Genomic DNA, 27,502 nt, shown 5'->3' on the forward strand with positions numbered 1-27,502 from the left:
AGGCCGATGACTGTGGTGTTGTCTGCAAACTTGAGCAGTTTGACAACCGGGTGCGTTGAGGTGCAGTCGTTCGTGTAGAGAGAGAAGAGCAGCGGAGAGAGGACACATCCTTGGGGCTCCCCGGTGCAGGTGGTGCATGGAGATGAGGTGGTGTCCCCCAGCCACACCTGCTGAGTCCTGCCCGTCAAGAAGCTCTAAATCCACTGGCAGATGGCAGGCGAGATGCTGAGCTGGAGAAGCTTGGAGAAGAGGAGTTTGGGGACGATGGTGTTGAACGCTCAGCTGAAGTCCACGAATAGTATCCTCGCATAGGTCCCCGCACCGCCGAGGTGTTCTAGGATGAAGTGGAGTCCCATGTTGACTGCGTCGTCCACATACCTGTTTGCTCTGTAGGTAAACTGCAGGGGTCCATCAGGAAACCTGCAACGCACTTGAGGTGGTCCAGCACGAGGCGTTCAAAGGACTTCATGACCACAGATGTCAGGGCGACAGGCCTGTAGTCATTCAGACCCGAGTTTGCAGTTTTCTTGGGGACTTGGGTGATGGTGGAGTGTTTGAAGCAGGATGGTACCTCATACAGCTCCAGAGATCTATTGAAGATCTGTGTGAAGACTGGAGCCAGCTGGTCCACGCAGACTTTGAGGCAGGATGGGGAGACAAGGTCTGGGCCTGCCACTTTGTTGATCTTTTGTTGTTTGAAGATATGTCTCTCATCCTCTTCGTGGATGGTCAACGCAGGAGGGAGAGTCACCCGTGAGTATGAAAGATGCGAACTCACGCGGCGAGTAGAATGACTTACAGTTCAAAAACAGCGACTCCAAGTCCGGGCTTCAGTGTGTACTGAGCTCCGTGACGTCGGTACACCATTTTTCGTTGATATAGAAGCATATTCCGCCGCCTTTTGTTTTCCCCGATAACTCCTTGATGCGGTGTAGTTGGAAGCCCGGAAGCGGAATCGGTGACGCGTTCACAAAGCCTCGTCTCCGTAAAGAACAGGGCGGCGGAACGTTCAAAGTCTTTCCTGGTCTTGTGAGAAGATGAAGCTCGTCCATTTTGTCGGGTAGGGAACGTAGATTCGCGAGGTGAATCGACGGGAGCGCCATTCAAAATTCTCTCTTACGGAGCTTCACCTGGATTCCGGCGCATTTCCCCCTATGCCGCCTTCGCCTCCATGCTCTGTACACGGCGGCCCCCGCTCCGGTGAGCAACTCGGAGAAAAAACTGAGCGGATTTGTGAAAGTTGGTGAAAGAGAGTTGTTTAGTAATATAAGAGCAGATAAAATATTTTGTTAATATAGTCAGCCAGAGCTGCTGGGAATGCAAAGTTATTAATGTAATTTCACCATCGTTCCTTTCATACTGTGTTGCGTGTTTTTGCACATGAAGGAAAACAGTCCTATTTTTGTTTTAATCGCTCATTAATAAAAACATTTTTTTTAAAAACAAATGTTACAGGTACCAGAATAGGGCACCAAATAACAGATACGTGTTCCCAGTCGTTCACCAATTCTCCTTGGCTATCTTTATTTACAATTCCACAATTTACACAAATGCGTAACTGAATACTTTTGTCCCATTTCCTTAATTTACCCAGTATAAACAATACTGCATTATCACTGTCTATCTCGATATTTAAATTCACATTTTCTTTTGGTCAAAGAGCACAATCAAATCAAACACATTGCACATTCCGTCATCAAATCAGTCTTCGCTACATTCAAAATAAACACATTGTAACCTCAGTGTCATTTTCATTGACTTCCCCAAGTACAATTTTGGATGAGTATTGAAATATGTATTGAAAGTGCATTTCTTTATAAATATGTCATTTATGGGAGTCACAAATAACAGTCATATTGAAAGAATGAACATTATTTACAGTGGCACACTTGGTGTCATTTCCTGTTAACTTGTGTAACCATTTACAAACAGTGCTTAAGAGCATAAGAAATGATGCCAATCAAGTCAGTTCGCTAGAATCTGGCTACAAATTGGACATATAATCCCCAGACACGCTACACTCAACACAAAACAACAATGACGGGCATCTTGAGTAGATGCGTGGACGCCATCTTGTTGCTTGACGTTAGCGTTGTTACGTTCGCGAACTTTTCCTTCGGAAGAGCAAATCTTTTTGCGAGCGAACCAAACCGAATCGGTTTATGAAATGATTTGCTCTTTTGGCCTGGCCGCCACCCGCCGCCGTGAGGCGAGCGAGTCGGCCGGCAGCGCAAACGGAACTGCCGAAGCGTTCTGTCACCCGCTTCTGAATCTTCGGCGAATGACCAATGAGCAGCCAGCGCCAGGCGGCGCCGTGCAGGCGGGGGAGGGACTTAAGTGATTTCTTCAGTGAATTGGTGTACTGAAGAACTTAAGAGTGATTAGTTCGTTGAACTTATCATTCGCGATCCGTTAGACACGAGCGATTCGTTTGCGCAACGAACGACGTACTATGCAGTGAACGCCCTCATGAGTAATTTTAATTAACACCTAAGCCTTAAATATATTTTTGCTTATTTTTACTATGAAAGGGTCAGAAAATGTCCCGTGAATAAGTGCTTTGGCCCGTTCCAAAATCTAGCGGGTTAAGGTTACGTTTGGTTATCAGCCGTAGCAGTAGCAGTCGTTTCTTCAAGCTAACGGCTAATGTTGAGTCAGTCAAGCACGTGAAAACAAGCAGACATATTTAAAATGAATGTAAATTACTAATACATTGATATACATACCGCAACGCTTGTGAGGCTAAAGCGGTACAGAAGATGGATGGATGTATATAATAATAATCTCCCCGCCTTGGCTAGTTTAGAATACGTGACAACAACGAAGTAAAATACAATGTTTGTACAGCATTAGTGGTGATTTTTAAAGCGTTACCCACCTGAAAAAAACAGGTTAAAATGTGAGGAAAGACGGAGACACTGAGGTAGTTGTCACTCGTTCACCAATTCTCCTCGTCTCTGAAGAAATGGCCCCGCGCATGCGCAATAGACTCCAGCGTCAGGTCACGCCGGCTTAACTGATGGTGTTATATTGCCACCTACTGATCAAAATCTGTATTGTGCGTGGTATACAATAAAACCAGAATACGTGACACCCATTGGATTTTAAAAGACAAAACTCAATTACAAACACTCAAAACCTTGACAAAATGAATAAAACCCTTCACTAATGTGAAGTGACATGAATGTCCACGTTACATAGATAGTTTGTCCAAATTTGTCTGAATTTCCATATTTTCACATTTTGGTCAACAACATTACCACGGAACAGTTACTGCAGTATATTATGTAATAGGGTACAAATAATTTTGCATACTGTTCAATTGCACAACATAATCATTACTCTATTAGCGTAACTGTTAATAAATTATGGCTTCTGTATTTGTTATTTTAATGTTTTTATTGCATCAACCTTGTAATGGCAGCCTGACTGAAAGTATATGAGATTCAAAATATTTGTGTCTATGGATTCATTGGCCTTTACTAATTCTGCTTTCAACCTTGGTAAAAAAATAAATAAATTAAAAAAAGCAAGGCTATTAAATCAGATTAATCAGATCTCCAAAGTCCATTAAAACATTGCTGATGGATTGAATTGGATAGTTTATGCATGGTCAATAGTTCAGAGTTGTATTTCGTGAATTTACTTCTATCGATGTCTTCTCTTGCATGCAATCTGTATTACCTATATATATATATTTATCTATTTTCTATATCCACCATTGCTACTGAAATTATGGAAATTCCCCCATTATGGGACTAAAGGTGAATGTAAATGACAAGACAATATTTATTTCAATGCAAGACATAGTAACACTCTTATCATTGCTTGAGAGTTGGTAGGTGTCGTTTAAATTCTTGATATACGTGTGTGTGTGTGTGTGTGTGTGTGTGTGTGTGTGTGTTTGTGTAAAATCCAATTTGATGGCTCTTAAGAGAAAATTAGTATGGGGAAAAACAACCATGGGTGAACTGATCTATTCTTTTGCTTGTTTGTTTGTGTGCTGACTTCCTGGCACCAACAGCGGATTAAAAAATAGGGCATGATGACTTTAAACAGACAGAGAGAGAGAGAGAGGGAGAGAGAGAGAGAGACAGAGAGAGAAAAAAGAGACAGACAGAGAGTCCAAACGAGAAGAAATGGAGCGCAGCACATCAATCATTAGGATGATTATTATGGCAGTTGGCATGGCAACAACATCCCATCCCCCCTGCTCCTCTCCTCTCCCCTGCTATAGTTCTCTGTTTTTCGTTCTCAAATCAATTCAAATGCACTTAAATGCCATGGTAGGCACAGGGAGGGGGGGGGGGGGGGGAAGAAATTCTGAGAGTTTAGATTAGTATGAGCAACAAAGAAACCGGGACGACGTTAAAGCGCGCAGCAGTCAAATAGGACCAGTAAAGCAATAGCATTAGTCGTTCCATTATGTTCATTTCATTTGGCAGATGTCGGAGATTCTCTAAATCCTTGCTGTGTTGTGATAGTCATAAACAGGCTGCTTGAGAAATGCATCAGCTGTAGGAGTATATTACTGTAACAAGGTTACCGTTCTCTCACAGCTACTAAAGCTACAGTGTTCTTTTTTTTTTTTTTTTTTTTTTTCTGGTGATAACAGATGGTGGAACGACTGCGAATGAGAACTGCACGAGAAGCCCCCGGCAGATGTGACACGATAGCACGAGGGGGACACGAAGACTGATCAGCTTCTATCTTTCCCTTTGTATGATTTGCACTCGACATTTGGACCCTCGCCTTCAAACCGCAACGGCATCAGCGAGCTCTAACGCTGATACGCGGTACGTCGGTCATCCTCTCGCTCTTCGCAGCGTCTTTGTAAAATCATACAATTACGATGGAATCTTACGGGGTTCAATTTCGATTCCGATTTCCGTGCGAGTGCAAGGAGTGCAATTTGGCAGACCGGTCTGCGCCAAGATCGGTGGTGACAAAAAGTCGGTCTACACCTACGCCTGCTCAGACCACATCTAAGGTAGACTGCTGGTCTAACGCGATTTTGGTGAATTACATCGGGGCACAGGCAAACAGATAGACCAGGTCCGCTGACATATTCAAGCCACCGGGTACCGGTTATCACCAGCACGTAGATAGATAGATAGATAGATAGATAGATAGATAGATAGATAGATAGATAGATAGATAGATAGATAGATAGATAGATAGATAGATAGATAGATAGATAGATAGATAGATAGATAGATAGATAGATAGATAGATAGATAGATAGATAGATAGATAGATAGATAGATAGATAGATAGATAGATAGATAGATAGATAGATAGATAGATAGATAGATAGATAGATAGATAGATAGATAGATAGATAGATAGATAGATAGATAGATAGATAGATAGATAGATAGATAGATAGATAGATAGATAGATAGATAGATAGATAGATAGATAGATAGATAGATAGATAGATAGATAGATAGATAGATAGATAGATAGATAGATAGATAGATAGATAGATAGATAGATAGATAGATAGATAGATAGATAGATAGATAGATAGATGGATGGACCAGGTGGGAGGCCGGTGAGTCAAACAGAAATGTTCTACGTGCAGCGGACTGAAGCGCCAAATCATGAAATATCTTTATGGATGACATTTAGCTAAGTTCAGGGCGATGTGTGGAACTCTGCCCCCCTCTTTCTCTTCCCGTCTCTATCTATCTGTCTGCCTCTCTGCATTTTCTGGGTCTTTGCTCTGACACAATTACACTTCAGCTCCTATCAGCTCGCAGGATGCTCCGCTGCACCCCAGGAATGGATGGATGCGCACACACACACACGCAAAGTTGCGACTACATTTTGTAATGTTTGATGAACGCAGTGTACTGTAATCTCTGATCCAGGTGAAGGTAACTGAGAAAGAACTCTAGCAAAATCTTTATTATCTGACCTGGAATAGTTAAAAACGGGGGTGTTGAATTGGAAGCGACGGTTTTAGTCCCATAAATCAAATGTTCTGTAAGTGAAGTGACAGCATTTGATGGCATCACATTATTAGGCATTGAACGCTGTGATTTACAAAACTAAAAATAAAAAATAATGCATCACAGTCTGAAGGCATGAGAGTATTCTTGCACTGTAGAGGAGTCATCATCAATGATAATGGTCCGAATCTCGTGCATTGAATCTATAGACAACGCAAAACACATACAGTACAGACAAATTCATGTTTGAAGATCACTTCTTTCTCACATTTCTTTTTCATGGACAACTTCTACCTTAATGAGTCAACTCTGGCGCGGAACCAGCGGGCCGATCTTGTCTCGTGTAGGTTTTTGCTCTTCAAGAGGCAATTTCGGAGTCATTGTGGAGTCAAGGGGACAAAATACAACATTACAGATCAGCCACATTGTGTGTGTGTGTGGGTGGGTGGGGGGGGGGGGGGGGGGTTCACGGTTCATTCTTTCTGTTATTACCCAAAAGGTCAGCATCGTGTGAGTGTACAAAAACCGACTGTAGCTTATTCCGTTTGTGCTGGGTAAATGAACATTTTGCTTCTTGCAGAAGGGTGGACTGGTAATATGCCAAGTGATATGTCGTATGCTGCCACCGATTCCAAAATGTTGCACTTTATGTGACATTATATTGACACCTCCTCCCCATATGGCTCCATCTTGATCAGTTGTGGAGATTCTCAAATCTTTATCATGAAGCCAGATTTCTGCCAGTACCGCTAAAGGCTTGTAATCACACGTTTGTGTTTAACGACAGGCCGTATATAATTACTTCCCCACGTCTCGGTCTTCTCCTCTTCCCCTGTCGCCCTCATCCTGCACGATTTCAAGATGTCACCTGTTTGCGACGCATACGATTTCAAAAGCGTGTCAGTGTCGAGCAGCGGGCCTGCAGTATATCAAGTTAACGGGCGACATAAAGCATGGCACGGTAATGCCACGTGTGCAAATTAATGGATTATAGCCTAGAAACATGTTCGATAAACACAGGCCAGCCGCTAACCTTAGCTTAGCCACTAACCTTTAACCTTAGCTTAATAGTAGGCACAAGTAATCAGAGAGCCAGGCACATGCACACATAGACCCGAAGTGGTGCTCGAGCACCTGCCCTTTTGCCCTGGATGAAGAAAGTGCCTGTTCTACAGCAGCCTTTTGTTTTTTTTCCCCATTCATCAATATTAAAAAAACAAACAAAAAAAACAATGAAATGAAATTAAATGACCTCTCTGTACCCTCTCTATCATCAATTCCAACCAAAGTGTTGATATTTGAGGGGTATTTATTTGAGTGCTTGGGAGAATTGTACATATGATCTTAATTTATTTGGGCTTAATTAGAGGCACTTTCAATAGTGGCAGGTGTGCGCTGACCCCCATTTAACGAATTTGAATGTAATTGTCTAATTCTGAACTCAGCCACGTCTCCATTTGCAAGAGGGTGTGTGCACTTGTGCAACCATATTATCTCAGTTGTTTATTTTTACTTCCCCTTGCTAAAAACATCCAATTAAGTTGTACAGGTTATTGGTTAACTAATATTTATATTTTTTTTTCAATGATTCATCTTGGACTTATTTTTTTAATCTATCACAAAATCCTGACATTTGTTGATTGCCACCTCCTTTGTTAATAGTCGCATTTTTGACTGTGTTATTGTGTTAACAGAAATTAAGTTAATTAAAGTTAAATAAGACTTTTTTTTCTGAATTGTATGAATCATTTGGGCTACAGGTGCCCCTTTTTTTTTTTCGGGCTCGCGCACCCGATCCAAAAATGTCTGTGCATTTTGTTCGTTTGCTTCTCATCTGACCCTTCAGATGTGAAGTGCAATGGACCAGCGAGGTTAACCACAACCAGAAGACAAAGAAGCAAATTGCGACACCGTACATTCAAAGCGCAGTCGAGCTCAGCAGACATAGGATAGGCGAATTGATCACCAGTTCATCACATTGGTACAATGTTCATGAATTTTTAATGTCATATTGTCTGGAATGAATGTGTTTTTCTGGAGCAAGGTGGCCGACAGTGGATATCTATTACAATTTCCGGTGACACTTTAAAAATGCTCACCGAAGATGGCAACCTTACAAAAAAAACAAGATTCCTCCATTGTGGTTCTGAGTCTTCCAGTTGTCCTTTCTTCTACGTCATCAGAGAGCTCCCTGCTGGCCACCGGAGATACTGTCACATTCTGCAAGAACCGGCTGAGAGATCCATTTTCTATACACAAAAATACGCTTGTCGTGGTCGAAGCGGGTTCATCAAGGTGACTTCTGCCCACACTGAAGTCGGGCGAATGCATCGCTGCACAATCAGTGACTTTGTGCAAGCACGCTTGAGTCATTTATAAGGAAAATCTTTTTCTCCCCCCACTATATATATATATATATATATATATATATATATATATATATATATATAAGTTGCCCTACAAATGCAATTGAAAATTGCATTTATTTGCAAATGTTACAAACTTACAGTAACTTTTGCTTTCAATGAGTATTGAAATAGCTCAACGCAACTAATATTACAGGCAGCCATTAATTCGTTTCAAACCTATCAAATCTTTTCAAAGATTGCACATTTTGCACTTTCATGTGTGGTCACCACTGTGGTGTATATTCAGTATTTTTCCAATTACCCGTGTTAGTATTAGTGGAGATTTGAACGGATTGTAGAGGTATCAGAAATAATATGAAAAGTTTATTGAAATACTAGGATGCAATAAATATCCTATATCATAAAGCACTGCAAAAAAAAAAAAAAAAAAGTCCTATTGTGGATGGTCATTAGTTTGCAGGGTACTTCCAGGCTGTGACTTGATGGTTCTGGTGATGCATGGTTCCTTGCTCGTGTGACATTAACAGGAAAAATCAATTGATACATACGCACTTTTATCTCACCAAATATTAATGGAGTTTTCCTTGGCCCATGTGTCACCTAGCAACAACGTTCCATCGAAGTAGGGCTTTAGCGAAATGCATTCATATAAATCGAATGCCTTTCCGGTAATAACTTCATGATTTTGTTTTTGCAATATTTTATAAGATATCATGTTGCCCTTATTGAATTTTTATCAAAATATCTTTGAGTGGAGGGAGATTAGCAAAGTAAGAATTTCATTGATGTGTTTTCCTTTTGCATGGCCTACAACTTGAATCTTTAATATTGCTCATATTAGGCACAGATAGCAATGACAGAAAAAAAAAAGTCTTGACTACACTCCATATGTAAATAGAATATGATATACAGTATAATCTCAAAGCAAGTTGCATTTATATTTAATTAATGAGGAATTGATTGTTACGCATGTACAATACATCGTGTACAATAAAAGCGTATACGAGATAAGGCTGGAAAAGCGTTTTCACGTACGATCAGATAAAACCCGGGTGCCGATGTTGTGCAGAAGCTTCGCTGCATTTCTTTGCTTGCCATCAGCTGGCAACGGACTTGCATACTGTGATAAGTCGGAACAAAAACTAGGTGATGACGCGTCTTTCTTCCTCGCGTTACTGACTTCTCGTGCTCCTTCAGCGACAATAATACTTTCATCAATGTTGCTCCTGACCCGATATGGAGGCGCTCACTTTTTTCTCTCCTCCCATCTTCCCGCCCGTCCCCACCACATGTACAGTCTTGACCTCTCTCACCAAGGCTCTTCTCCCCCGATTTGCTCAGTTTGGCCAGAAGGCCAGCTCTAGGAAGGGTTCCGGTGGTCCCAAACGTCTTCCATTTCAGGATTATGGAGGCCACTGTGCTCCTAGGAACCTTAAGTGCAGCAGAAATGTTTTTGTAACCTTGGCCAGATCTGTGTCTTGCCACAATTCTGTCTCTGAGCTCTTCAGGCAGTTCCTTTGACTTCATGATTCTCATTTGCTCCGACATGCACCGTGAGCTGTAAGGGCTTATCTAGACAGGGGTGCGGCTTTCCTACTCAAGTCCAATCGGTATAATCAAGCACATCAGGACTCCAACGAAGGTGTAAAACCATCTCAAGGACGAGCAGAAGAAATGGACAGCGCCCGAGTTCAATATACGAGTGTCACAGCAAAGGGTCTGAATACTTATGGCTGTGTGATATTTCAGTTTTTTAATAAATCTGCAAAAATTGCAACATTTATGTTTTTTTTTTCTGTCAATAAGGGGTGCCGTTTCATTCCACACGAAAAGTGTCGCCACGAACGAGCTGTTTTGCCACCAGGCACGTCAACGCCCTGTTGGTATGCAGTGCTGTTGTTCACCAGTCGAGCCTGGCAACAACAACAACAACAACAACAACAACACTGTTCTGACCAACCCCAAGGGACACGCCACTAGAGACATAAGTTAGGGGACTCCCTACTTAAAACTATACCACTGAAGAACCCATTGAATTAAAGGGAAGACATTTTTCTCCAAACAAGAAGACCAGTTTTCTTGGTTCAACCTTTGCAGATAGGCCTAAGCACCACGCAAAAGTTAAAAAAATTCTAACAACACAAGTTTATAATCATTATGTATAGGTTTGTCATTTTTAGTTGATCAAAGCACTCTTAAATTGTTACCTCATATACGTATGGGCTGATTGAAGGTTGAACATTGAAGTGAGATGCAAGTTGTGATGTTTGCTTTTAACAGCAGATGGCAGCATAGTAAAAAATACTGTTTTGTACTGTAGTTTTACGGGACTGTCGAATCAGTAAAGATCATTGAAATGGTCAGTTCTCCTGCTTGAAACTCGTTCGGACGCTTGATACTATCGTTATAGTTGTAAGTATAAAAATGTAGGTCCAAACCAAAAAGAATGAAAGATATGATAAGTTGCTGTCATATTATTATTATTGCAAATTTATCACAAAGCACAAAGAGCACAATAATTGTCTTGAGAAGCGCTATATAAGTTTCAAGTATTATTATTATTAATAACAATAATATTATTATTATGAAATAATGTATGTGTATATAAATACATTTATTATTCATTTACCTGTATTGAAAATATGTGCGGTTGTTTTCATGCGCGTGACTGACTCAACATTAGCCGTTAGCTTGAAGAAACGTCTGCTCGCGAACGCTATCCCCCTTAAAATCACGGCAGTTCCGTTTCCGCTCGTAGCCGACTCGCTCGCCTCACGACGACGGGCGGCGGCCGAGCTAAAAGAATCATCACTTATTATGCTTGGTTGTTTCATTTCACATTTAATGGGTGGGCAGGCACTCCGTAGACCCTACGTTTTGTATACAAACAGTTAAAAAGTACACTTTCCATAACATGTCCCCTTTACTTGTTCATATATTACACTCGTCTTATGAATATTAGCTCATCAACCTTACCTGAACTAGTTACTACAGCTCACACAGATGTTATATCAACAACGACCTTTAATATTAATAGAAAGTAATCGTAAGTAAAATTGAGGGATAACCCACTGGAAAAAAAAAATGTGTTTAACTATTATTAAATACTTGCAATATCTCAACATTATTACAAGTGAGGACAATTTGCAATTTCAGGCAGAAACGGAGACGGAAATGAGTGTTTTGGCTGTATAATATTGATGTCGTCTATGGTCAAACTTCTTCTGCTCTTTTCCTCCCTCTTTTCTTGCTTGTCTTCCCATCGCCTCTTTCTTCCCCACTGTCAAGAAAAGAAAATATGCATCAGACTTTGAGGAAAGCAGAAAGTGAAAGCAGATGAGGCTTATAAAGGGAGCGAGAGAGACAGCGGAAACCTTTATTGCTCGTACGGTTCTGCTATTTCAATTACAGCAACGGGAGACGCAGCATTAAAAGTTACGACGGCATTCTAAAAGCTAACCGCACGGAAAAGAGTTCGACAACTTGCGTGGGGACCATAAACAATTTGTGGAAAAAAAAAGCCTTCAATCATCCGGCATTTTAATAAGTACACTTCTGACAATTACACTGGGAAAAGAACAATCTACAATCTATATGATTAAGCAATATGTTTATTATTATTATTGCCATGTAAGGCTGCTCAGGGGTAGCACAGTGTAGTAGCGGTTGCCACATCTGCCTCCCCGCCAAGAGGTTCTAGGTTCGACTCTCAGCTCATGTGTGGGCGTTTTCGCTGCGCTTGCGTGGTTTTTTTACGCAGGCGCTCGCTTTCGCCCAGATTCCAGTAACATGCACGTCAGGTTCACTGAAGACTGCACTGCAAAGAGGTGTGAATGGGCGTTTGTTTACACACACACACACACACGTATATATTAAATGAATGAATCAAAACTAAATAAAAAATGAATAGATGAACAATTTTTAGCCAATAAAATGATTCATTCCCATTTTAAATGTTATTATTTCTCCATCCATTTTCTGAGCCGCTTCTCCTCACGCGGGTCGCGGGCGTGCTGGAGCCTGTCCCAGCTGTCATCGGGCAGGAGGTGGGGTACACCCTGAGCAGATTGTCCATTATTTAATCAGCAGCTCCCCCTCTCTCCACGCCATGCAGTTTGGTTTCAGATCCAAGCATTCCACTGAAATGGCTACATGCCTCTTCATTGAGAAAATAAAATCTTCTCTCGACAAGGGTGGAGTTGTAGGGGCGGTGTTCTTGGACCTCAGGAAAGCTTTCGATACAGTAAATCACTCTGTTCTTCTTACCAAGCTCTCAAAATTTAGCTTCCCTCGCAAAGCTGTGAGCTGGATTGAATCATATCTGCATGACCGAACACAATCTGTATCAGTTAACAACTGCAGATCAGAGTCTCTTAGGCTAACCTCTGGAGTCCCTCAGGGATCAATATTGGGCCCCCTTTTATTTAGTCTTCATATCAACGATTTGCCCACTGTTTGCTCTGAAGCAGAGTGCGTAATGTATGCAGACGACACAGTTTTCTTTGTTCATGGTCGCTCCAAAGATACTGTTGCTGCTAAACTCACTAATACAATGTCCTGTGTCACAACTTGGTTGCAGGAGTGCTGTCTACAGCTAAACGTTTCTAAAACTGTAGGCATGTATTTCACTAAAACAAATAGAGTATCACCTGACCCCGACATACTTGTTAATGGAGAAAAAATGCAAATTGTCAGCCAATACAAATATCTTGGGTTAATAATAGATTCACAGCTTTCCTTTAAAGCCCATATTGACAAATTGTGTAAAAATATCAAATTAAACCTCGCAAATTTTCGTGCAATTAGAAATGAAATGTCAACTGAAGCTGCAAAAATGTACTTGCATTCAATGATTCTTAGTCACTTTAACTATTGCATAACCAGTTGGTCCCAGGCTGGTCAGAATGCAAAAAAACCATTGGAAGTTTTGTACAAACAAGTAATTAAAGTGATGGATAAAAAACCAAGGCACTATCATCACTGTGCAATTTAAAAAAAATACAGTCTTTTAAACTGGGACAGTCTTCACATATTTGCAGATGTAAATTTGATTTATAAAGTACTGCATGATTTGGCCCCAGCTCCTCTGGCTGAGTTCATCAGCCAAAGAAACAGCTCTGAGCGTGTCACTCGAGGCTCTGTCAGAGGTGACTGTCTCATTCCTCTGCGCAGGAGCACTTTCAGTAAGTCAGCCTGGTCAGTGAGGAGCGCTGGTGAGTGGAACTCAGTACCTGAGGAGGTTAAACTGCTTACAACATACAAGGCCTTCACAAAAAAACTGAAAATGTGGCTAGTTAACACCTATAGCTGCCAACACTAAAAGACAAGTATGTTCTGTTGTTTTTTTGTTATGACCAAAAAAATTATGGTTTTATTCTCTCTTAATAGTATAGTTTGATTATGTATCCTGTATTATATTGTCTTGTAGATGTATTTTACTGCTTTTTTACATCATGGCCAGGGGACTACAGATGAAAACTAGCCTTCTGGCTAATTCTGGCTTTTTTAACCATGTGTACTTCATGTGTTTTATGAAATTGCATTGTCCCCTTTCAAAAATAAACTGATAAAAAAAAAAAAAAAAAACTGGTCGCCAGCCAATTGCAGAGCACATACAAACAAACAACCATTCGCACTCACATTCACACCTTACGGACAACTTAGAGTCTTCAGTGAAGCTGCCGTGCATGTTTTTGGGGATGTGGGAGGAAACTGGAGTGCCCGGAGAAAAGCCACGCAGGCACGGGGAGAGCATGCAAACGCCACTCAGGCGGGGCCGGGGATTGAACGCCGGCCCTCAGAACTGTGAGGTGTTTTTGAAAATAAGATTTGCGTCACACATTTGTCACGGGCAAAGTACTTTTGCAAGCTTTACAGCCAGTCTAACTTGGTCAGCAAAACACTAGGCAGAAAGTCACAGTTTTTAAGGCAACTTGTCGATCTCACCTCCCTGCACACACACACACACACACACACACACACACCTATACACAAACTTCGTACGTCACAGGTGCATTTGTCCTGGTGCAACCAGATCAGTATCCACTTCCACTGTAAACAACAGTCCTCTGTTTTCTTCCCCATTTTCCCTCCCCTCACGCTGTTTCCATCCATTTGGTGTTTCCCCTTTTCACTAAAGCAGCCTGCAAGCTTTCATCCCAAATCTCCTCTTCCTCTCTTCTCACTAAACTCTTCAATTCAGGTCATTCTGACAATTGGAGGTATCTCGACACTGACGGATTTCAGAGTTCTGGATTTTAAAAGTTTATGAGCCTGCGTTAGCACTAAACAAGGAGTTTTAGTCTTCTTTTCTCTGAGATTGAAATGTCTTCGTGCCACAGTGCTTCTGAAGTGCTGTACATTCAGAATCACTCCAAGTACTGTATATAGGCTGGTGCCAGATTAGTAAGTGAACTGGGCTAGATCTTCTGGGACTTGATCCATTATAATGTGGTTCCAGAGGACCGAATTGCTCGGGGACCAGATACCAACCGGTATTATTCCGTGTTTGAAAGAAAAAGAATGTGACGTTGTAAATGAACTTTTGATGGGCTCAAATACTTGTTACCTTCCATGTTTGTTTCTTTAGGTCTTATTTTTTTGAGTCGGCAGTCAAAAGTGAGAATCATTGGAAAGCCGCCCTCACGGTCCGATCGCTCAGCGGTTGGGTGGGGCGGAAATTGTCCCCCAACATCCCATCATTTCCCTCTGGCAGCTCGGCGCCTTTTATATGTGAACGTAGCCTCCGAAACTCCTCAATCTGCAGAGATTAAAAAAAATAAATAAATACATGTGTGGTCAAACTGAATTGTAGGTTATTTGTAGGTCGCAACCTCAAGGAAGGGACGGTTGGGTCAGTGAGGCATTTCAAATACAATACTAGAACTCGTGCCCACACTGCTCTTTGAATAGCAAACTAGCAAACGCTGATGATGCAGTGCCTGTGACTGTAAAAAAAAAAAAAAAAAAAACATCGATTCATACACATTTTGTAGTTTAATCACAACTGTATTATGTAAATATAAAATATGTATTGAACAAAGAATCATCACTGCTTCACAGAAGGAGAAGGTGCCAACACTTTGGCCTATGTAAGAAGATAACACTCTGTTTATTTGACTTCACAAAGCCGAATATGACCTTCCTTACTCCAAATATTTGCAGTACACTTCGAACCTCCTCAGGCTGTTGTCAGTGCGTAGTGTTTGCGTACGAAAGTAAGAGAAGCTGTGGGAGAATAAGAGGACCAATACAGACTGCATAGAGTGCATGTTGACATAATGATGAGCACGGGAATGCAACGTGATCGTCCGAAGACACACGCCACAGCACACCTGCAGAAATTGACGATAACGGCAATATGACTCTTGTGTCTGGAAGTCATTTCTTGAATGAAGTCAGCTGAACTCAACAGATTAACCGTGAAGCGGAAGATGCTAAACATTCATGCATAAACACGGACACTGGCAAAAAAACAAACAAAATAAACCAAAACACTTCTGACAACACATGAGCTGTACCTGCACTGTATTATATCTGACTACAGCATATTGACTTTAAAACAAACATATACAAACATTTGCATGCATGTATAGACACACGCACACACATGGTATTGTGCACACGCACTTAAGGACTTTCGAGAGTAGACAGATGTTTGAGATGTGCACTCTAGAATAGCCAAAACTGTTGTTTAAAACACTTATGTGCTATTTATGGTCTACTGTATCCTTGTACAAATGATACAATATAGAGAAGACACATTATTCAGTAAATGTGGAAAAATTTTAATATCTTGTCATACTAGTTCTTCATTTTTCAGGAACGATTTATTGTACATTGTGAATAAACAAATGCCGCATTTAACTTGTTTTTAACTTCAATCCATATGTGATTTGCACACTGTATATGTGCTCTGATCCCAATCAGTTTCTCACTACATGTGACCCATTTGATATGAGAAATACTTTACATTGATTGGGTTTTAAATATGAAATGGATGAATGTATTCCACAAGTGTTTACCTGTAGTTGTGATATAGTGAGAGGGTAGCGGTAGAGGATCCAGGTCACATTCTCATTACATGGCGGTGTTGTCAGAGATCCTTTATACACCCAGTAGTCTCTCAATAAGGGATCTGAGGGCAAATCAAATTATTATATATATATATATATATATATATATATATATATATATATATATATATATATAAGTCTTCATAAAAGTCTTTGTAAGTGGCGAAAAAAAAATTATAGAGAATGATAGTGAGGCCTTCTTTTGAATAATGGTGATAAGCCTTCCATCCACAGATTGTGTCGAGTTCTTGATTTGTATCCGATCAAGGTTTTGTGCAGCAGAAACCTCAGCCTCGCAGACATTGTTCCGAAATGTGTACTGTTTTCCCTCACTGTATATCTCCCGTTTACGAACTGCCCACAAGTTCTCAATTGGGTTCAGGTCACGTGAGGAAGGCGGCCGTGTCATCGGTTTTTCGTCTTTCGTCTTTCTACTCGGAGATATTCCAGGTAGGTTCTAGTTGGGAAATATGACAGAACTTGAAGATAATGGGTTCCTGGTGGCTTCATGCTTGATTCTTCTCAAATCCTTGGCAATAAATTTGCATATTTTTGTCTTTCATCACATTCCTTGCGACCCTTTTGACCATTTGCAACAAAACATTTGATATTTCTGTAACCACGCCCCCAAATCTTAGATTTTTCAAGAGTGCCGCATCCCTCTTTTAATCATTTTTGACCTTTCGGAGTCAATTAAATGTCTTTCTTTGGCCAGTTTGCCAAAAGAAAAGAAGCTACCTAATAATTATGCACACCTTTATACAGGGTGGGGTGTTGATCTCCTGAGGCCACGCCCACACTCATTACACAAATACAAAGCACCTGCTACGCTTAAAGCCATCTATCCAGCTGGGAGCTCAGAAATATGTCCTGATATGTTCAAAATACTTACTTGCCCAATAATTCTGCACACGGTCTAATGGCAGAATGTAATAAGTTGTTGCAATGTACTGCATGTTACTAGACATCAAATTATTATGAACTGTTTTTTCCCCCCCAATTTGAGAGAATTATTCCATCCCGCAGCTTTGCACATTTATGTATCTGATTGACGTTTTGCTCACCAGGCAGCAAAGTGTTCGGGTTGAAACAGGGAATTATCTTGCTCTTCCCCTAATGAAAAAACAAACAAACAAACAAACAGACAGACAGACAGCGCATTATCATCACACAATCATTTTGATGTCTATTTGAAAAGCTCTTTTCAAAAGCGGATAGGATAGTTCTGGAAAAGAGCTCTCCATTGTGTCTTCATCGGGTCCAACATGGCATCTAACCTGCGCTGACCTGTTCTGTGTCAGTCTCACCTTGTACTGGAGATCCTGTAGAACCTCCGTGATGGCTTTCAGACCCAGATGCTCTTTGCCGATCTGTTGGTATGTTTCAGATTTGAGAGGTCAAACAGAGGAACGCTGTATCTTTGGGAGACGATAAAAGGCTTCCAGCTAATCACGTGTGAAAACATGTTCCCTTCCTCGGATAACAACACTCACACAATTGAAGGAAGGGAAAACATTACATTGTAAAATACCAGCTATTTAAAAAAAAAAAAAAAGTTTGGCCCCTCTGCAATGCAAGAGATAGGACAGAGGTAAGGGGGGACATTGCGCCACGCAGCACCTCCACATTGTGCGCTAACATGTCCGGATCGAGCACGGCAAAGTTCACTCCTCCATCCATCTATCCGTCTGTTGGAAATGCGATTTATTTATTTCAATAAGCGGTAAAGAAAAGGGATGGATGGAAGTTTTATATCTCATCGTATAGCTGCAATTTTGAGGGTACGTTTGCTAGCTTACATTCATGACTTACTCAAGGCTACAGGCCTTGTTTAAATATGTTATACGGACCCTTTCCCCAAAAATGTTAATGTCATGGAAAAGTTTAGTTATTTCCATAATTCCATTCAAAAAGTTAAACTTTCATAGATTGTAGATTCAGGGCTCGTAAATTCAACAATTTCAAGTCTTTATTTTCTTTGTTTTTACATAATTGGGGCTTCCGGCTCATAAAAGCCACCAAATCAGGAATGCAAAAGATTAGAATACAGTGACTAAATCACCATTTATTTTCCGGCCCCGCCTGTGTGGACTTTGTATGTTCTCTCCGTGCCTGCGTGGGTTTTCTCCGGGCACTCCGGTTTCCTCCCACCTCCCAAAAAACATACATGCTAGGTTCATTGAAGACTCTAAAATTAGGCTACAGCAGAGATTCAAACCCCGAAACCACTTTTCCGATCCAGTAACAGATTCATCTTTATAGGACAAAATGTTGGAATATGAAGAAATTGGTGGTTGACCGGTGTTTTGCTCACCTGCACAAAAAGAGCAATGATGAGAACTCCATTCTTCTTCCCCAGAGCATCCTCCAGAGAGTTGAACAAAGTGCTGTTCCAGTGAATCAAATGGAGCTACAAGGAGAAACAATAGAATGCAAGCTGAATCTGAAAGGTCATTGTTGTCAGCAGGTGTGCAGAACACTAGTGACTGAATGGGTTGGAAGTTAGCAGCTGGTGATGACTGAAGACTCTTATCAACAGTGGAAAACCTCTCGGTGCCATACCAAGCAGAGTCGCGCTGTATGTCGTATTTTAAATGTTGCACAAATCGAATCAATGGATTGATGTACTGTGGAGCTGCATTGTCCACTTTTTGTTTGGCACACAAGCACAAACAAAAAGGTACTGTACACGCTTGTATTTCGCGTCACTCGGTCCTGGTTCACCTGCTTGACACAAGCATCTCTAGCATTGGATCAAAAGTAGCCCAATTCTTTTACACCTGTACTGTTCCAGCTACTGTATACGGTCCTTCCAAAACAATAGAGCACTCTATTTCTATATTATTGGGTTACATATTACAATCTTTCAACTTTGGATAGGATAGGATAGGACACCTCGAACTAAAACCACCTAAAACAAGACGTGAGACTTTGCGGTGGCAACAAAACCGTGAACAGTCCTATTACGCTAGGAAAGAACAACAGTTAAAAGTTGCAGTCTGCAGTTGCAGATGGAAAATCCAAATACTTTACAAATGCTGCCGTTGTCTGGAGGACTAATTTATACCATCACGAACTGGAAACTAACCAGTAGTGCTGGTTTCGTGATGGTCGTGCATTCATATGTGTGTGCGTGTGCGTGTGTATACCTCCATAGGGAAAGCCTTAAAGTTGACCGTGTGCTCTGAGCCCCTCTGGTTCTCTTTCCCCCAGTGAAATCGAACCTCATGAAGTTCATATTCGTGATCGCTCGGCAATGGACCCCCGCTGACCACTGCACACAGTACAGTAAATTGTGAGAAAATGCACACAGAGGAAGAAAAAGTAAGTTAAATATGATGTGTGTGTGTCTTGGGGGGGCTTGTATCTACCTGACTTTGACTTGAGAAGGATGCGTACACTGTGTCCATCATTGATGACTTCACAGTCACGACACACCACGTAGTTCGGTGACAGGCGGACATCCAGGAGGGCTGGGTCATACTGAGCCTCCCTCGAGTTCAAGTTGATGGGAGACTGGTACTCACCATTGGCTGCTGGGTAATGGAGTCCCCATTCTACACCTATGTGGAGAAAACACATTCAGCATTACTTCATGCAATAGGATAAGATGTGTAATTTTGGGAGGAACAGCAGCTACCAGCAACTGTGTCATTGATTGGACCATTACGTAGCATCAACTATAGTCAAATCATTATCAAAGTCTCACCATGATGAAAAAACATACACACGACATTATTTTGTTGTAACAATGCCATGTAACCTATACTGTTCAAAATGATTTCCTTTTTAAATGGTGTCATATTTGGTAAAAAAAAAAAAAAACTAAAAAAAACATGCAACCAGCAGAGTTTGCACCAATGAAGAAATGACCAAATCTTCTCTACCAATGTCAAACACCTTCATTTGCGTAGCCATTAACTCTTGTTTTGTGCTTCTGGTCCATCCATGCGAGCATGCTGCAGCGGTCAGTAAGTGTCTGCTCCAAGAATCGGACAGCCACATTTGACTGATCCGGATGGGGGCCTGTGTGATAGGGCAATTTCAAGCTGGTGTTCCTCATTGTTTGGCGTGAGCCCTAGTACCATCTCCAAACTGAAGGTCAGGTCCCATACAATGGAGGACGTCAGAGACAGCCTGTGAAGTGGGCACCGTAAGAAGACGGCACCCAAATAAGCCTGTCCAATAGACTGTCTTCTACAGATTTGCAGTCAGGGTGTGTGGGATAATATGGCCTACGGCTCTCCGCGCAGACAATACGGAACAGACTGCACGCAGCCAATCTCCGGTATAATAATAATAATTTCCTTTGCTTAACCAGGTTTGGCAATTCAGAACAGTTTACAGTGCTGACCTGGAGGCAATGTAGCGTTCGGTGTCTTGCCCAAGAACAATTGGACAGCAGACCGTTGGAGCCAGGATTCAAACTGAGCAACAGTGGCCAGGAGGCCTGACATCACTGCCCTTCACCATCAGGCCCATTTGCTCTGGTGTCGGCAACATGTGCACTGGAACCTGAACACGTGGGATCCAGGATCTGCCTCAGGCGGTTGGATCGTGGGATCAAAGTGTGGAGAAGACACGGAGAACGCTATGCTAATTGCTGCACCGAGAGAGTAACATCTTTTGGTGGTGGCAGCGTCACCCTCACTGGACAAATTAGGCTTGTCATCAGCGGAGTCATTCTCACTGCACCTAGAGATATCTCCATGAGATTCTGGAACCAGTGGCAATCCCATAACTCCACAGCCTGGGACACAATTCTGTCCTCCAAGATGACAACGCTTTGCCCAACAGAGCAGAGACTAACTCCAGAATTTGGGAGTAAAGAGGATGGAATGGCGGTCCTGCGCTCAAGCCAATTGAACACTTTTGGGATCATATTAGGTGTGCTGGTCGTACCGGAGTGACCAACACAACCACGTCACAGCAGTGTGTGACCGCGGTGCGTGAGGAGGAGGTGGCAGGCAGTTGTGGATGTGTACACGCTACTGACGCTTCTCATTGTTAAAGTGACACATTATTCAAGTGCCGGTTGTCGTGTTTCTTCCAACTTCAATCATCATATTTGCCTAACACCAAACAAGAGTTCATTGAAAGAGCAAAATGAGGTTTTTAGTATTGGCAGAAAAGATCTGGTGCATTTTTCATGGGTGTAACCGACATACTCCCCTCTGTTGTTCAAACCCCAAAACGCATGCTTCCTCCTGAATGGGCCACCATTTAAAAGGGTGATAAATGGCCTTTCCAACAGTATAAGCTTGATTGTTAAAACTAAGAAATAATCTACCAAAAACACATTTGGTTCCATTTTGTGCTCTGTTTAATTATTGACCAAGTAAGCATTATCATGTATACTGTATCATTTTGGCATGCATTAGTAGCAATTCGAAATAGTAAGCTTATAATGCATGCGCTTGTTTCAATAACGTATGATCAATATTTATAATGGGAAGTTGAAGGCCTTAACCAGCATGCAATGCACATCAAAGTTACATGGTCAAGTCAGTCAATATACTGTAACGATGCGTATTCTGCTGTATTTATTCTTATACATTGTGGAATCTCGATTTTAAATGCCTCTGTTAAATTTGGTAGAAAAAAGACAATTATACAATAGAGCAACGGGTGCCGCGGACGCCTGGATCATGAGGAGGTGGCCGTACAGGGAAGGCGAACCGAGACATCCCAAAACTGCAGCAAATAAACCGACGCAGAAAGCCTTTCTCTCTCTCTGTGTTGTTTGAATCGAAGTGGCACGGCCTTTAAAGAGACGATAAGGGCCCATTTTTAAAGAATTGAAAAGGTTGGAAAAAGTGTGTTTTTGTTTGTGTATGTGTGAAAAACGCGTTAACACCTCGGGTTAGTGTTCCGTCCTGTCTAAACAGGTTTCAAGGCCCTGGCTTCAATCTTAAAAACAGGTCTAAGTACCTCGAGGAGCCAAAGTGGCAAACTCTAAAAGGCCGAGATTCCACGAACCTGGAATCTCGGCCTTTTTAGATTCGGGGACCTGTGTCCCGTCTTCCGGGACACAGGTCCCCGAACCCTTTTTAAGGACGTGTGAAACACTACAGAAAGGGGCTATTTTTACACCTCGAGTGTGTGCATTGCAGGAGAGAAACAAAAGAACTGAAAAGAAGGTAAGAAAACAAAGAGGAAATTGAGGAAAGAGCAGCAAAGTTGAACGGAAAAGCAGAGGCAAGTGGGAAAAGGGCAAGTGCGGCAGGAGGACAGCGAAGACTGCAAAGAGGAGAAGAAGGTTCCGGTAAGGAGGGACAGGACCCAAAAGACCGGCAACGTAAGTCGCCGTGTGTTCGGCCGTGTGTGCTGAGCGAAGTGAGTCGTGTGAATGAGTCGAAGTGAGTCGTGTGAATGTTGATGTCTACGAGAAGTAGAAGTAAGGTGCGAAAGAAAATAAAGCAGGCGCCGAATTGCACGCGTCAATGAACGCTTGCTATCTCGCAGGAGGAGAGCGAGTCGGGGTTGTCCCTTGGTTGTGACGATGTAAATAATCTGTGGGTTCCCCATGGCGGCCGCATTGGGGCCCCTTATAGGTAGGCTTCGATCATGTGATCCTGTTTTGGTTGTCCGCCTTACGAGGATACAACAATATGACCTATGACTGTGTAAACGGACTAAAAACAAAAACACATATATATATATATATATATATATATATATATATATATATATATATAGTTTACTCAACGAGTAGTTTTGTTTACCACACGGTCCTTTTGTCGTGCCTCCTTGTGTTATTCTTTGCTGTCTATTTGGTTATGCATTTTGCTCCTTTTGTTGAATTAAAATAGTTTATGGGACATTGAGTCTATTTGGAGGTTCCAAACAGGTGTTTGAAGAGCATTCCTCAACTTTTTTGCCACCGGTCCCAGCTTTTTTGGAACGTGTTGCAGCCATCAAATTCCAAGTTAATGATTATTTGCTCAAAACAATCAAGTTGATCAGTTTGAACATGAAATATCTTGTCTTTGTAGTGTATTCAATTAAATATAGGTTGAACATGATTTGCGAATCATTATATTAACGTCCCAACTTCTTGGAATTGGGGTTTTACACAACCCTGTTTGGAAGAATTAAAAAAAATACATGCAAAGAAGCAATAGCTTATTGATACAAAACCTGTCCGTCACCTATAATGTTGCTATTTCCAACTTAAAGATACATTTTTTTTGTGACAACCACTGTAGTCAGATGCAATTGTAGGCTACATGTCCGTAATGAAGTATATGGAGGTCATTTGTGAGATAGATGTACTGCAAACAAGAAACATTGAAACGGTGTCAATTTAGCGACGCTAAACACATTTGACAATTTTGTAAGGACCCAGATTTTGCATGTTTTGCAAAAGCATGAACGCACCACATTATACCTCTTTTTTGCTGCAACCACAGCAGAGGCAGACGCAGTGAGCGAATGTGACGAGTGGGGGGGGGGGCCTTCGCATTCCCGCTTTCCTCAGCAACTAAGCTCTTGACAACAACTTATTCAACGCTTGAACAGCTTCTCTAGAGATGTTTAAAAGGCTACACAAAGTTTTGTTTGTGCGTGTGGGGCTTTGGTTGGGAAAGCACAGCGACCGTTCGTTTGGTAAATAAATTCTTTTATCAAAGAGGAATTACAATAAAAAAAAGAGTGCACACCCTCTTATAACTGGGATATGGATGTGTTCAGAGTGAACCAATCATATTCGAACTCATGGGGCCTTAAACAATTTGAAATAGCAGTTAGTTTCAGCACAAAATCTTCAGGAAAAGCATACTGGAAGAGCTCCACTTTATTTGGGCTTAATCAGATGCACTTTAAAAGGTGGGTGCTTCAAAAGATCCAAAAAGATTTTTATAAGATGGAGACGCACATGTCATAGGTCACATCATTCATTCATTCATTCATTGATTCATTGATTTTCCGTACCGCGGGCGTGCTGGAGCCTGTCCCGGCTGACTCTGGGCGAGAGGCGGGGGTACGCCCTGAGCCGGTCGCCAGCCAATTGCAGGGCACAGGCGACATTAACGGAGGAAAAAGTTTTAACTGATTTATCTCGGACCCAAAAGCCGGCATTTAAACAAGGGCGTGTCGACTTTTTAAAGGCACTGTATCTCCCGGTTTATCTCCCTGAAGGATTTGTTTTGTTTGCTTGTAAATCTAGCGGGGATGTGCAAACACAGCAGGAACAAACTTAATAGCTGTTAAAGTGACATGCGGATAATATAAAATAAAAATGTAATAATTACACGGGGATTTCGGGTAACATAATATACACCCGTCTTGTAAATGTGGATGATATTAGTAACAAATGGGAAATACTTACACACATCAATGCACATTTTTGGCTTAAAAATGCTATGTTAAGCATATTAATACGTACAGTATATCGATGTTGCTTGATATGTTATTAATCAATGGTTAAATAATTATACTTACAGTCGGAGTTTTACAGATTAACCACGCAGCATAATCCTCAGTAAAGGTGGCAAGTAAAAGGGGACAAAGTGAGACAAACCACGACATTCACTCATCAAAAAATGCATGACATTGTGCAGCTCAAATAAGAGGAGTAAAGCTTTGTCAAAGAATAAACTCTATCTCTGTATATATATATATATATATATATATATATATATATATATATATATATATATATATATATGATGGAGAACAGCCTACCTTCCTCATAACCCCAGTCCAGCTCATCTTTCCCCGGATTACTATTCGACTCCTCGTTCACTTTGTCGGCCATGCTGTTTGGCAGCCTGCTCGCTCTGGATGGAAACCAGTCTCAACTTCCAGTTCACTCCCTGCCACACTGTTCACTTGGAGAGAAAGTCAAGTCTGTAGTCCACGAGATGGCTACTTTGTCTTAATCTAAATTGGAATTGTTTTCTCTCTTTGCTTTTTTTTGGTTTTTTTTAATCCCTTTACTCTTCGTTGCTGTGCTTTGACCAAGCTTCTGCCTAATGTAAGTAGAACTGTCCTTGTCTGCATTTTTCTTTACTCCATATGCACCTCCCCTCTCTCTCTCTCTCTCTCTCTCTCTCTCTCTGTTGCCCTAATGTCATCCCCCTGTCCCTTGCAACATTCTGTCTTTCTCTGCAGGTGCACACACTCACTTTGGCGTCCTTTCAACAATACTGTATTTCATTCCCTTCACAACTTGAGGCTTCTGTATGGAAATGTGAACGCTATAATAAACCTGTATGACCATGACTATGTGCTGTAACTACTGTGTTTTTAATTGTATTGCTTATGTTGCGTATGTATCTGTTCCGTGTGTGTGCGTGTTTGTGTGCGCGTGTGCATGTTGGGAAGCCAGTAAGAAGGTCATGCTGGTGTGTCTCTTTTGGAGGCCAAAGAAAGACACTCCCTTGAGCAAAAAGGCAGAGGTGGCTGAGACAACATATCTGCAGGCAAAAGAAAGTACGAGGCCAAATTGTTATTGAGCTCTGACGTCTTTGGAAATATTTGGAGATTTGGAAATACTAAAAAAAAATTGACTTTACAATCAAACAAAGCAACTTAGAATCAAAGAGAGCAACTTAAGACAAGTCAATTGCTCGTGCCAATGTTGTTCCAATCCCATATTTTCATCTTTTCTTACTCCATATCCTCCAGGACACTGATGTTAATTGCCCTAGATTCCTTATAAAGAAATTGTCTTTGGAATGCAGGCGAAATCCCTTGTTTGCTACTTGTGGATGTGAAAGCAGGACAGTGAGTCGACTTTCTCTGCGTGTGATACGCATTTGGTAGTGCTAAAGCCGCTGAGATTAGGCACAGGAAAATGGATGGATGGATAATCATGTGAAGAGGCGCATCCGTCATGCACAGTACTCACCGTGCCGCCCAGATCAAAAACATACCACGCAAATTGAACAACCAATCCATCCAAGAAGTACAGAGACTGAAATATTTGGTCATGTGACTGTGCGCTACAGCTACTGAAGGTGGACTGGAGAGCCAGGTTCTGTGTAAGTTCTTCCACACAAACCTCCATCCTAGCATGTCTTTATGGACCTTGCTTTGTGCACTGGGGCACAGTCAGGCTGGGATAGAAAAGGGCTTTCCCCAAACTGTTCCCACAAAGTCAGAAGCAAACAATTGTCCACAATGTCTTGGCAAAATGACTCATTAAGATTCAGGCAGAAGTGAGGGGTCTTGTCCAACTCCTGATTGATAAATTGATTGATTTCCTTGACTTCACAAGATTGCACCAATTTTCCACTTCCAAAACATGACCCTTCACTCCACTCTACAGGAAAAGATTAGTCATTACACTTCAACTGAAGCGACAATTTAATTTGTTATTGACTATTTGTGTGAGTCAATGTGCTCATCATAACTGGGAAAAGAAGGGTGCTCATTTCAGTTTCTAATGTAATTTGTACAGTGGTGGTCAAAGGTTTTTGAAGTTTTGTTGCGCCAGAATTTGGTCCGTCCGTAAATTGGATTCTGCCTTTGTTACAGATTCACCTCATAACCTTTATGGACAGTATATCTAGATGCAGCCGAGGCATCGAGGGGGTCCGGTTCGGAGGCCTCACTGTTACGTCTTGGCTTTTTGCAGAGAACGCGGTTCCGTTGACTCTGTCAAGACACGATCTTCACAACACAGGATCACAGCACAGCGTGAAGCAGTCGGGATGAGAATCACCACCTCCAAAGCGGAGACCCTGGTCCTCCGTTGGGAAAGGGTGGAGGGTGGCCTCTCTGGGTGGAGGATGAGATCCTGAGTTCAACATTGTTCTCGGTCTTTGCAGATGGTTTCAGCAATTATCTTCAAGCATACATGATGTATTTAAAAACAAATCTCTGAATTCACTCTACCTAGTCTGCCTTTACAGTCTGGCATGAAAGTTGTCAACCTTTTCCAAAAATCTGTCATTTTGGTTGAGTGCCAATAGCGGCATTGAGCGGCTTATAACTCACCTGAATTGATGCACTGTGTATCAAAACCACACTATTACAGATGTTGCCGTCTAAGATCTTTCATTTGCAAAGAGCCGCTGTCGAAAGTTTCAGGACAATTTACTGTAGAGAAGTTTGAAAGCACAACACCACAACACGTCTGTAGTTTCCGAGGGCG

At 41.6% G+C, this 27,502-nt stretch overlaps 2 protein-coding genes across 4 annotated transcripts in view; both read right to left on the reverse strand.

Annotated features, from left to right (window-relative positions):
• Window positions 1-2,982, reverse strand: part of tox (thymocyte selection-associated high mobility group box) — an 89,851-nt gene extending 86,869 nt beyond the window's left edge. The window contains exon 1 of one of the 2 annotated variants that reach the window (XM_061797866.1): window positions 2,879-2,982. The gene's annotated coding sequence lies outside the window, so the exon portion shown is untranslated. The remainder of the gene's footprint in view (window positions 1-2,878) is intronic. The other variant, XM_061797869.1, reaches the window with a different exon arrangement.
• An 8,169-nt stretch (window positions 2,983-11,151) lies between these two features.
• ca8 (carbonic anhydrase VIII) lies at window positions 11,152-27,473 on the reverse strand. 2 transcript variants are annotated; one of them, XM_061796404.1, is made up of 10 exons: window positions 27,346-27,473; window positions 25,087-27,126; window positions 19,773-19,964; window positions 19,551-19,675; window positions 18,716-18,811; window positions 17,709-17,771; window positions 17,466-17,514; window positions 16,351-16,463; window positions 14,895-15,086; window positions 11,152-11,606 (listed from the first exon to the last, which is right to left on the reverse strand). In XM_061796404.1, exons 2-9 carry the CDS (start codon window positions 25,157-25,159, stop codon window positions 14,952-14,954), a joined length of 846 nt encoding a protein of 281 aa, XP_061652388.1. In that variant the 5' UTR covers window positions 25,160-27,126; window positions 27,346-27,473; the 3' UTR covers window positions 11,152-11,606; window positions 14,895-14,951. The 2 variants fall into 2 exon arrangements, with proteins under 2 accessions (XP_061652388.1, XP_061652389.1); XM_061796405.1 differs by lacking the exon at window positions 27,346-27,473 and having other exon boundaries at window positions 19,773-19,958; window positions 25,087-27,132.
• Between the last annotated feature and the right edge of the window lie 29 nt (window positions 27,474-27,502).

This window comes from Phyllopteryx taeniolatus, chromosome 14, assembly GCF_024500385.1.
Source record: "Phyllopteryx taeniolatus isolate TA_2022b chromosome 14, UOR_Ptae_1.2, whole genome shotgun sequence".
Lineage (NCBI taxonomy): Eukaryota > Metazoa > Chordata > Actinopteri > Syngnathiformes > Syngnathidae > Phyllopteryx > Phyllopteryx taeniolatus.